At 38.1% G+C, this 12,560-nt stretch overlaps 1 protein-coding gene across 1 annotated transcript in view; it reads right to left on the minus strand.

Annotated features, from left to right (window-relative positions):
- Positions 1-12,560, minus strand: part of Arf6 (ADP-ribosylation factor 6) — a 367,638-nt gene that overhangs the window by 8,690 nt on the left and 346,388 nt on the right. Inside the window, exons 4-5 of the mRNA XM_067145838.2 lie at positions 7,042-7,145; positions 6,751-6,949 (exon numbers count right to left, since the gene is read on the minus strand). Of these exons, the coding sequence (XP_067001939.1) occupies positions 6,751-6,949; positions 7,042-7,145 (303 nt within the window). The remainder of the gene's footprint in view (positions 1-6,750; positions 6,950-7,041; positions 7,146-12,560) is intronic.

Genomic DNA, 12,560 nt, shown 5'->3' on the forward strand with positions numbered 1-12,560 from the left:
AACATTGCGTGTGCTGTGCTGATGCTCGGAAGATTACGCATTACTTCTTTTAAGTGACTTACATTCCACTTCGTCTGAATTTTACAGTGCCTACCCCGTCATTTTTATATCGCTTCTTTAACTGATATTATGTGGACTTGACCGTTAACTTCTTTCTTACTTATGCATTATTTTTGGAGTTATAATCGGCTGATGATGACCCAGACTTGGGTCGAAACCGGTACCATTTCCACTTTTAATTAAATAAGAATGTAATCTCTACATCTCTTATTTACTTGTATTGAATAGGTTGAAGTACGATATTTATTATTTCAATTTAACAGAGCTGAGCTATGTGTTGTTCTAGGTTTCGTAATTGGTTATCCAGAGCAATTGCATGCTAGTATCCTTATTTTTCTGTGTTAGTTTAGTATTGGGAAAAAGATATGTGATTAGGTGTAGACAGGAGTGTGTTTTAGTTGTTTTTATATCAGGGTATTCCGATATGTGTTTTAGATGTAAAATCAAGAGGTAGCTTCTTCATTACCGAGGCTATGCGGCCTTAATGTCGCGAGGGATAAGAATATTCAAAGCAGTGTAGGTTACTTTAATTATTATGGAAGAGCGTGTTTTCAGGTATATGATTTTCATCACTTGGAGTGTAAGGTGTCGTTGAGAAGCAAGTATTTTATTTGAGCAGAGAAGACAGACGATTTGGGGTAGGAGTGCAATAAAGGTGCAAAGAAAGGCAGATATCACCTAGAATATAATGAGGGTATTGAAACAGGAATAGAGACCTGTGAAAATTTCAGTGAAGGGAAAAATGTGAGTGATAGCTCCTTATTAAGAGACAGGCTTGCATACGCCTGGATTTTCAGTGATACAGTTGAGATTCGAACTCCCATGCTGCGAATAGAGAAGGCCCGAGTGACTTCTTCTTTGATAGAGAATTGCGTGGTCAATAAGTTGTGTAATAAGGAGGCTTGGTGTTTCTGTTAAGACAGAATATTTTGTGAATGAGAGAAAGAGATATTTTGTTAGTGTGTAGCAAGGCAGCTAGAGTAGTAGAGACAATGCGTTTGAAGTTCCCTTGTAATGAGAAAGGCTGGCAGGTTGGAACCGCCATGAATGAAATTAAACGCCCATGAATCCACTTGTAAGAATGGCCTCCCCACCTCACTCACTCAGTTATCTTCCTGCTAGATAGAATTCTTGCAATGTTTACAGCTGATGTACAGTTAGAATGAAAGTGAAATCCCTACTGTGCCACGAATGCATACCCACCAAGCCCAGGCCTGACTGGGACAGGCGTGATCGGGACCTAAATTATGAAGAAGTGTATTTCTCCTGTATATTTATTTCAGGTATCCAGTGATTTTTGCTTTTGTTTTCAGGAATTTTTATAGTTCGTTTATTTCATTTGTCATGTGTGTGTGTACTATTCTCGTTGTCCATGTCCTTGTGTCAACATTGTGTAAATTATTTGTATTTAGCCTGGAGCTAATTTTTTTTAAAAGAAGACGGTGTCAGTGCTGATCCACTTGCGACAGAACATTCTGTCAGTAGAAGCAGTGTAGTTTATAAGATTAGGAACCCTGGATATACCTTACTGTATTTAATTAACCGGTTTATGTAAATATGTAAATAATGGATTGAAACTAGCGTGATTTTCTTTTGTCCAGGAACATACATGCATAATCATTATAGACCGTTATGCCCTTCAGCGCTCAGTCTGTAAGCCTCTGTGAATTTACTAAACATCGCTGCATTTGCAACTACTGCTGTGGCCTCATTTAGTTCTATACCTCTTATCTTTAAATTGTTAGAAACTGAGTCTAACCATTGTCGTCTTGGTCTACCTCTACCCTCCATAACAGAGTCCATCATTCTCCTAGGTAACCTATCCTCCTCCATCCACCTCATATGACCCCACCACTGAAGCCGGTTTATGCGTACAGCTTCATCCATCGAGTTCATTCCTAAATTAACCTTTATCTCCTCATTCCGAGTACCCTCCTGCCATTGTTCCCACCTGTTTGTACCAGCAATCATTCTTGCTACTTTCATGTCTGTTACTTCTAACTTATGAATAAGATATCCTGAGTCCACCCAGCTTTCGCTCCCATAAAGCAAAGTTGGTCTGAAAACAGACCGATGTAAAGATAGTTTTGTCTGGGAGCTGACTTCCTTCTTACAGAATACTGCTGATCGCAACTGCAAGTTCACTGCATTAGCTTTACTACACCTTGATTTAATCTCCCTATATTACCATCCAGGTAGAACACACAACCTAAATACTTGAAATTATCGACCTGTTCTAGCTTTGTATCACCAATCTGACATTCAATTCTGTTGAATTTCTTACCTACTGACATCAATTTAGTCTTCGAGAGGCTAATTTTCATACCATACTCATTGCACCTATTTTCAAGTTCCAAGATGTTAGACTGCAGGCTTTCAGCACAGTCTGCCATTAAGACCAAGTCGTCAGCATAGGCCAGACTGCTTACTACATTTCCACCTAACTGAATCCCTCCCTGCCATTTTATACCTTTCAGCAGATGATCCATGTAAACTACAAACAGCAAAGGTGAACGATTACAGCCTTGTCTAACCCTTGTAAGTACCCTGAACCAAGAACTCATTTTACCATCAATTCTCACTGAAGCCCAATTGTCAACATAGATGCCTTTGATTGATTTTAATAATCTACATTTCATTCCATAGTCCATCAGTATAGGGAACATCTTTTCCCTCAGTACCCTGTCATATGCTTTCTCTAGATCTACAAAACATAAACACAATTGCCTATTCCTCTCGTAGCATTTTTCAATTACCTGGCGCATACTGAAAATCTGATCCTGACAGCCTCTCTGTGGTCTGAAACCACACTGGTTTTCATCCAACTTCCTCTCAACGACTGATCACACCCTCCCTTCCAAGATGCCAGTGAATACTTTGCTTGGTATACTAATCAATGAGATACCTCGATAGTTGTAGCAATCCTTCCTGTTCACTTGCTAATAGATATGTGCAATTACTGCTTTTGTCCAATCTGAAGGTACCTTACAAACACTCCATGCTAATCTTACTACACTATGAAGCCATTTCATCCCTGCCTTTCCACTATACTTCACCATTTCAGGTCTAATTTCATCTATTCCTGCTGCCTTATGACAATGGAGTTTATTTACCATCCTTTCCACTTCCTCAAGCGTAATTTCACCATAATTTTCCTCTTCCCCATGAGCTTGGCTGTTCGCAACACCACCAGGATGATTTCCTTTTACATTTTACCTTTTATATTGAGAAGATGTTCAAAATATTCCCTCCACCTCTCCAGAGATTCCCTGGGATCTATTATGAGTTCACCTGAATTACTCAAAACACTGTTCATTTCCTTTTTCCCTCCCTTCCTAAGATTCTTTATTTTGCCTCTTCAGTTAAGTGATAGTTTATTACATTCCCATTATTTCAGGTCCACATTGAACTGGGAACGTTGTACTTGTTAAAATTTTTTTTTTGCTAGGGGCTTTACGTCGTATCGCCACAAATAGGTCTTATGGCGACGATGGGATAGGAAAGGCTTAGGAGTTGGAAGGAAGCGGCCGTGGCCTTAATTAAGGTACAGCCCCAGCATTTGCCTGGTGTGAAAATGGGAAACCACGGAAAACCATCTTCAGGGCTGCCGATAGTGGGATTCGAACCTACTATCTCCCGGATGCAAGCTCACAGCCGCGCGCCTCTACGCGCACGGCCAACTCGCCCGGTGTGTTAACATCTTAAAGGACCGATTGCTCGTTTCCACCTCACTATGATTGCTCCATTAAAGCGAGCCTGAAGATTTTATTGAAGTATTTTAATACGATTCTACGTCACGTTTTAAGAAGTGTGTTAAATTAAGTTAAATTAAATTAAGCTAATGTTTCTTCAAGACTATTTTATTTTTAAGTTGTTGTTCTTTTAAATCCATGTTATTTTATTAGTGAGCAAACATATGTTTTCACCAATTTAAGGTTTAAGACTCGCAAGTCTTGGACTTGTAGAAAATACGGACTTTGAGACAGTACAATGGCAACACAGTTTTAGGTTGTTAATATGGTTTTAAATTGTGTTCAATTTGACGTAGATAAACTTATGTGATTGCCAATTTTTCCAAGAACCTATATCAGTTGATGACGACGCAAAAAGGGCGTCGAAACTAGTTCCGATTGAAATATATGTTGTAATTTCATCTAAACAACAGTGTTTATGTATTGAATAAGGTGGATCCAAATTATAATAAAAGTTGTAATCTTGGTTCAATACAGACAAACAATGAAATTTATTAATTTAATCTTGAGCCCCTAGCTGCACCATAGTAAGTATGTGAATAACTGTACTGTACCTCCATCTCGCTTTCTCCACTTCCTTCTTCAATCCTACTGTCCCCTTCACCAGGTTGTCATTCACACTCACACTTTCACAGGAAATTTTTGCAGTGACCCATTTGCATTTCCAGAACTATTACATAGTCAAAATAGCAGCCAACTGCTAAAATCACACTTGCATGATTAGGAGGCAGAACTGATACTTCCAGCAACACTGACTCCAGTTTAAAATCTTCATTTTATAAAGTGTGCAGTGACAGCCACATAGTTCTCTAAATTCCTAGATATTCATGAATCTCCAGTTAAACAGACGCTAGAAGCAGACAGAGTGCCATACAATGCTCATATGCTGTCTCAACGAGTGATGAGGATGAGAGTCCATCAGGCAAAATGTATGCAGGTTTTAACAGAGTACAAAAGGCTACAGAATAATAATCTACCATAGAAAATAGCTAGAAATCTTCAGTAAACAATAATTGTAGTAGCAGTTTGCCCAGCTACTTTTCTGAATGACAATCTCTTTCCTTTAAACTGCTAAAAATGAAGACAGCGACTATTGCTTCACAGATTGCAGTTGATGATGAAGTCTTGGAAAGAGGTACAGGTAGCCAAGGTGGCACTTTTGATGGCTTTTCAGAACCTGATATAGTACCAATGAATACAATCAGAACTACATACAATGGTATAATTTTAAGAGTTTAATATATAAACCATTGTTGTGTGCCTTTTTTCAATGGATTTCTTTTCCTTTTTTTTCTTTCTTTGTCCATATAAATAACACCAGGCAGATTTGGTTATCTGGTCTACAAAACGTGAAATAAAACCACAGCAAAGTGGCTTTCTGTCTTTTACATTTCGTGTGAAGCACTGTAAACAGAGGATTAACAAGACATGTAGTTAATTCACAGAAATTCCCAGACTGATCTCATACTTCATTGTGTACCTTAAACATTATTGGTCCCAATCACCTTTGAAGACTGGTAATCCACTTTTGAGGCTAGACATCAATTCCAGCAGCAATTCCACAATCTGAAGCATTCTAGGAAGACATTTTCTTGCCATGTGTTCATAACTAATTGTGATTCAGTTTGAATTTCACTCACCCCTTCAGTTGCATTTTTAGTTTTGGAAATGCAAAAGAAGTCTTAGGATGTGAGGCTGGGCAAATAGGGACGATGTGGTGCCATGCTCATGTTGTTCTTGGCCTAAAATTGTCAAGTCGGGAGAGGAGTATGGGCAGTGCATTTTCATGGCAAATTAACCACATGTTGTTTAGCCACCTCTCACATCTTCCCATAGCTGTTTCAGAACTTCAATGCAGAAAGCAATGTCAACTGTTTGATGAGGTCGGATAAACTTCTTGTGAACAATTCCTTTCCGATTAAAAAACCAAACAAACTTCGTGCTGCTTTTGACATGCATGGCTTTTATCCGAGCAAGGCGACTCCGGATTTCTCCAGTGAATGGACTGTAGTTTGTTCCAGGTCATAGGTGTAAACCCAGGTTTGATCACCTGCAATGACATTGAAAAGAAAGCAGGGGTCATTAACCTATTGTTCTTTGATGTCTGAGTAAAGATCAGCTCTTTGGTGCATTTGGTCATCATTCAGGATTCTGGGCAAGAACTTTGATACAAATCTTGTATGTGTAAATCTTCTATAGAACGTAGAGGTAGGTTCCACGATTGATTCCCACTAGAGCACTAACTTCACCAATGGTTCAACAACTGTCTTTAAGGAACAGTTTGATACACTTTTGTGATCATTTCTGGCATTCTACCCCTTTTAAAGCATGAAAACCACTCAAATATTTGGGAACATCCCATACTCTGCTCCCCAAAAACCATTTTCAGTATTTTGCAATATATTCTGAAGCTGCTTTTCCTAACCTAAAGCAGAATTTGATGTTAACATACTGTTAATATAATTTCTCCATTTCACTATTTGCAAAGAGCACACAGTTAATTACACTAATGTAGCCTCTCTCCTGATGCATAGAACAAGCTAGTTATCAGCATACTGACTCCACATAGCATGGTGGCACTGTTTACTCATACTGTTTACTTTCCTCAGAAATAACTGAATCTATATAGTGTTTGTTGTGGGTACCTGCAGTGTTAGTATCTACATTGGAGGTAAATTATATTTTGATAATTAAAATTAAGCCCGATAAAATACTAAATGCAAGAAACGTACTATACCATGCACTCATTCTTTTTTTGAGCATCTGTACACATTAACACTCTCTTTCAACAAATTCTGTGCAATTCAGCTTCTCAACTTACGATTACCGAATTGCAAGAAGAATATAATGAGGCAATATTTCACTAATGAAGGAATGCTGTTCCATCTGGCTCTAAATCACTTAGTCTTACAGAAATGTAATAATTCACAATACTTACCATCTGGCAAATCTTGCTTATTTGCAAATATAAGAATGATTGCATCCCTCATTTCTCTGTCATTAATTATCCTGTGAAGTTCTTGTCTTGCTTCATCAATTCGGTCCCTATCTGCACAGTCTACAACAAAGATAAGTCCTTGTGTACCTGTGTAGTAATGTCTCCATAGTGGTCGGATTTTGTCCTGCCCACCTACATCCTATAAACAAGAAAATATACCATCAGTCAAACCCATTAACAAATATGTTCATAAAAACATCAAAAATAAAAAAAATAAAACTTTATACTCACCCAAACATTAAACTTAACATTTTTATACGTAACAGTTTCTACATTAAATCCTACTGTCGGTATCGTTGTTACAGACTGACCTAATTTGAGTTTGTACAAAATAGCTGAGAAATATTAAGGAAAATATATACAAATTTATATGATGAACACAATGCAGAAATATAGTTAGGAAAAGCAATAAAAGCATGATGTGATACATACATCAAGAAACAAAATATACTGGTGAGAAACTAAATTAGAGATGGCTACCGTTTTGGCTAAAGTCAGGCGTGACACTCTACTGTGATGTCATCAGACCTTGTATTGGTTATATGAGTGTTTAGTACAGGATGAGTAAAATATGTCATATTTGATCACAGTCAGATTTTCTATGCCAGAAGTATTGGCAATTCCATTTCTGAAGACATTCAGGCACTGAGCTTTCCGTATCACACAGTGTACCAAGAGTACATGGATTCAGGCAACACCTCTGTCATAGGTCGTCATAGGTTATAAACTTCATGGTTCTGATCCGTATTGAATTGCAATTACAATATAATTATTAAATTAATGTAGTAATGGTCCACCTTTCAATACTATAATATGCAATATTCTAAATTACATTAATTAGGGACTAGTTTTGGCCGGGGCTGGCTATCTTCAGCCTTAATGTAAAACATCTAATAACTAAACAAATGTGCAAGCACATAATTGAAAAAAATAAAATAAAAATTGAAACAAATATATACAAATTGACATTAAAAACTGGGATGAAATTATGAATAAATTTGAAAATAACAAAGTTCTAACATCTTTAGTATGCCCATCATCGAGACTCTTTCATGTATTAATTTATATGTACACAGAACTGTTAATTCCCATTTATAATTAAATTGTTCATGATTAGCAGTATTAGAACTACGTTACAGCATACGAATTCATTGTTCACGGCATCTTATCATATTGCAAAAAATAACAGACCCTACACAGATTTTGAAGGTTTGGTTACATTGTTAAGCAAGTTGAATGTTACTGATTCAGAGAAGTATCGAATGATCCACAATGCAGAGAATCATAGCTTGAATTATTACCGTGGCTGTGCTATGAAGAAGGGATTGCGAAGTATAAATTATGTAGTAACTTTCGTAGTATTGTCGACAAACATTCTAAAGGTGTATCAGGATTTTCAGGACCATTTAAACTGGAAACGTTTAAAACATACGAAAAATCCTATCCTCACTTGAAATGTCAGGAGGCTGAAAAAAATGGTGTAACAGCCCCAAAGGGCCTTAGCCTACCAAGTGACCGCTGCTCAGCCTGGAGGCCTGCAGATTACGAGGTGTCGTGTGATCAGCATGACAAATCCTCTCGGCTGTATCCTTGGCTTTCTTGACCGGGGCCGCCATCTCACCGTCAGATAGCTCCTCAATTGCAATCATGTAGGCTGAGTGGACCTCGAACCAGCCTTCAGATCCAGGTAAAAATTCCTAACCTGGCCGGGAATCAAACCCGGGGCCTCCGGGTAAGAGGCAGGCACGCTACCCCTACATCGCGGGGTCGGCAGGAGGCTGCAAGTTTCATGAAAAATCCTGAATGTGCACTTTTAGCAAAGCGCATAAAGAAAATGAATGCTAATATGTTACAGCATATGAATGCATTGTTAGACCCTACACTGATTTTGAAGGTTTGTTTGCATTGTTAAGCAAGTTGAATGTTACTGATTCAGAGAAGTATGTGAATGATACACAATGTAGAGAATTTATTTCATACATTGCCTCACATCTTCGTAAAGATTTTACATGTGGCATTAAGGAAAGTTCATGTCAGTATCTTACTCGATGGATCAACAGATAAATCTGATGATGAGGAGCTGATACTTTACATTCTTTTTTTAAAACAAGGTGACTATTGTGTCATTGGAGGATGCAACAAGTGATAGCTAAATGGAGGCTCTAGAAACAGAATTGCTTCAGTTAGGGCTCGGAGAACTTTTTACGGTACTAAACTATTAGGTATAGGGACTGATGGAGCACCTTGTGTGATTGGTGTCCGTAATGGTATGTTTACAAAAATATCTGAAAAAAATTGAGAACTTGGTAAAACGTTCATTGTGTTACACATCAACTCCAACTCATTGTTCTTCACTCACTGAAAAATGTGAAACTTTAAAATCATTGATGAGAAATTGATTCTATACTCAGGAAACTATATATGTTTTATCGACATTCGCCAAAACGACTTCATGAACTGAAGAAAATTTCGGAGTTACTGGAATATGTAATATCTAAATTGGAGTACTTACACCAAGTTAGATGGGTAGCAAGCAAATTAAATGCATTGCATGCAGTTGTCAAAGACTGGGAATGCCTACTGGTGCATTTAGAGAATATTTCTGAAAGGAAAGGTGAAGACGGAATCACAGCTAAAGGTCTTCTAAAGAAGATCAAGGACTTCAAATGTGTCATCATAATTCACTTCTTAAATGTGTCATCATAATTCACTTCTTGTACGACTATCTGAATATATTCAAAAGACTTTCACTTGTATTTCTGAGGCATGTTCTCATTTTAAGTCAGATAAAAGTGCATGCAAATAATACAATTAATTCATTGCAGCAACTTCACAACACCAAGGGTCCAATGGCAGAAAAGTTTTTTTTCCTATAACACGTTCAGGAGTTTTCAGTGGAATACAGTTATGAGGTGTGTCAAATAAGAATTTCACGAGCGACAAGGAACATATTTTGGCAAGTGGGATTAACTTTCTGAAAGACACGTTTCTTCAAAATGAGGACATTTAAAGTGCAACTGGTGTTACTGACATATATTTCTGGCCACAAGGAAAACAACTGTAAAATTATGGCAATAGTGAAATACAGCTTCTTGCCACACATTTTTCAAAACACCTTCAAAATGAGGAGAACAACGTAGAAGACATGCTGAGCGAGTGGAACAAGTTCAAAGTAGTCGGGAAAGGTCTTCCACTGAATGATCTACTTGAAAAGGCGATTTCCGATTTTAGGAAAGCTCCTTAGGATATAGTGGCAACAAATCCTGTATCGACTCATCATGTGAGCAAGGGTTCAGCACAATGAATATTATTAAACACAAACTGCAAACCAAGCTTGCCCAGAAGAACTTAATTCTCATGATGATATCTTTGAATGGACCATCTTTAAGACTTTGATGCAACAAAATATATTGATCGTTGGTATTTTGGTGGGAAATCAAACAGGCAAATGTAGTGTAATTTTAACAGATGGCTGACCTTGAAAGTGACTGGTGATTATTTGGGTTAGAATCTGTTAAAATATAAATTTCCATTCTTATATGAACTGAGAATATACTACTTAAGGTCACATTTCAAAACCAATATGTAGCTTTATCCTAGTCTAACCTCTGGTTTTCATAATGTATATTTCCAAAAAATGTGCTGGCTCCTGATAAAAGGGGACTGGCTACTGAATTATTTCTATTTTTTTTCTATCCCTGCTCATAACCATATGGAGATATCTGTAACCTTTATTTTCAATACCAGTTACGTGATTACCCTAACGAAGATCTTTCCTTACATTAACACCAAGGTATTTACTGCGATCGCCATGAGTTACTTTCACCCTTTCAAAACTGAGAGGACTTGGTCTTCTTGATGAAACTCATAACCTGAGTTTTAACCCCATTTACCATAATATCACTGCCTGCTGTCCATTTCACAACACTGTCAAGGTTTTTTTTTGCAATTGCTCACAATCCTGTAACTTATTTACTACTCTACACAGTATAAAATCTTCCGCTTGAAGGTTTATCTCTGATTCAAGTTCTTTATTCATACAATTTATATACATATAAGAAAACAAACAGGTCCAACAACACTGCCTTGAAGAACTCCCTTCTTAATCATTACAGGATCATTCACCTTCCAAATTCTCGAGTTCTATTTTCTGGAAATATAAAGGAAAATGCTGGAAAATTTAGGTCATATAAGTCGTCGCTCATAGGTCCCAATTAGAGTTTGGTTCCAGTGTATGGGACCCTAACCAGGATTATTTGATTAGAGAACTGGAAAAGATCCAAAGGAAAGCAGCATGTTTTGTTCTGGGTGATTTCTGATAGAGTAGTGTTACAGAAATGTTGGAAACTTTGGTCTTCAACCATTTGGGAGTAAGAAGAAGAGTTGCTTAACTAAGCAGTACGTTTCAAGTTGCCAATGGAGTGAAAGTACGGAATGACGATAGTAGAGGAACAAGCTTAAATGGAGTTTCTGAAAGTAGGAAAGAACATAACATGAAGAAAAAGATGGAATTCAAGAGGACAAATTGGGGCAAATATTTGTTTATAAGAAGAGGAATTATGAATTGGAAATAATTTACCAAGGGAATGTTAATAAATTTTCAACTTCCTTGGAAATGTATAAGAAAAGACTATGCAAACAACTGATGATAAATCTGCCACCCTGGGTGACAGTCGTAAATGCAGATCAGTGATGTTTTATAGTTTGATCCAAAATAGGGTCACATTGCGTCATATTAATTATTATGAACCGTGCGAACAAAAGCACCTCCATATGGGTTCCTCCGCGAACCATGAGACCTTGCCACGGTGAGGAGGCTTGCGTGTCCCAATGATGCAGATAGCCGAGCCACAGGTGCAACCATATCGGATGGGTATCTGTTGAGAGACCAGACTAAGGAATGGTTCATCGAAAAGGGGGTAGCAGCCTTTCGGTAGTTGCAAGGGCAGCAGTCTAGATGATTGACTGATACGGCATGGTAATAACACTCAACATGGCTTAGCTGTGTTGATACTGCTACACGGCTGAAAGCAACAGGAAACTACAGCCGTAACTACCTCCCGAGGACATGCAGCTCTCTCTATATGAATGATGTACTGATGATGGCTTCCTCCCGGGAAAACTATTCCGGAGGTAAACTAGTCCCCCATTCGGATCTACGGGTGGGGACTACACGAGAGGGGGCGATCATCAGGAAGATGGATACTGACATCCTGCGAGTCGGAGCGTGGAATGTTAGAAGTTTGAATCGTTGTGGTAGGTTAGAGAATCTGAAAAGGGAGATGGATAGGCTAAAGTTAGATGTAGTTTGTATAAGTGAAGTACATTGGCAGGAAGAACAAGATTTTTGGTCAGGCGACTACCGAATTATCAACAAAAAATCAAACAAGGGAAATGCAGGAGTTGGTTTAATAATGAATAAGAAAATAGGGCAGCGGGTAAGCTACTACGACCAGCATAGTGAAAGAATTATTGTCGTCAAGATAGACACCAAACCAATGCCCAACACAACAGTGCAGGTCTATATGCCTACTAGTTCAGCGGATGATGAGGAAATCAAAAGAATATATGAGGAGATAGAAGATTTAATACAATATGTAAAAGGTGACGAGAATCTAATTGTGATGGGAGACTGGAATGCAGTGGTAGGCCAAGGCCAACTAGATATACAGGCCATAAGGCTCCCCCTCCACTTCGGGCGCTACGTCACACTAGTCGCCAGCCGCTTCACTTCTCGCCAGTGACTTATA

Source organism: Anabrus simplex, chromosome 4 (genome assembly GCF_040414725.1).
Source record: "Anabrus simplex isolate iqAnaSimp1 chromosome 4, ASM4041472v1, whole genome shotgun sequence".
In the NCBI taxonomy this organism is placed as follows: Eukaryota; Metazoa; Arthropoda; class Insecta; order Orthoptera; family Tettigoniidae; genus Anabrus; species Anabrus simplex.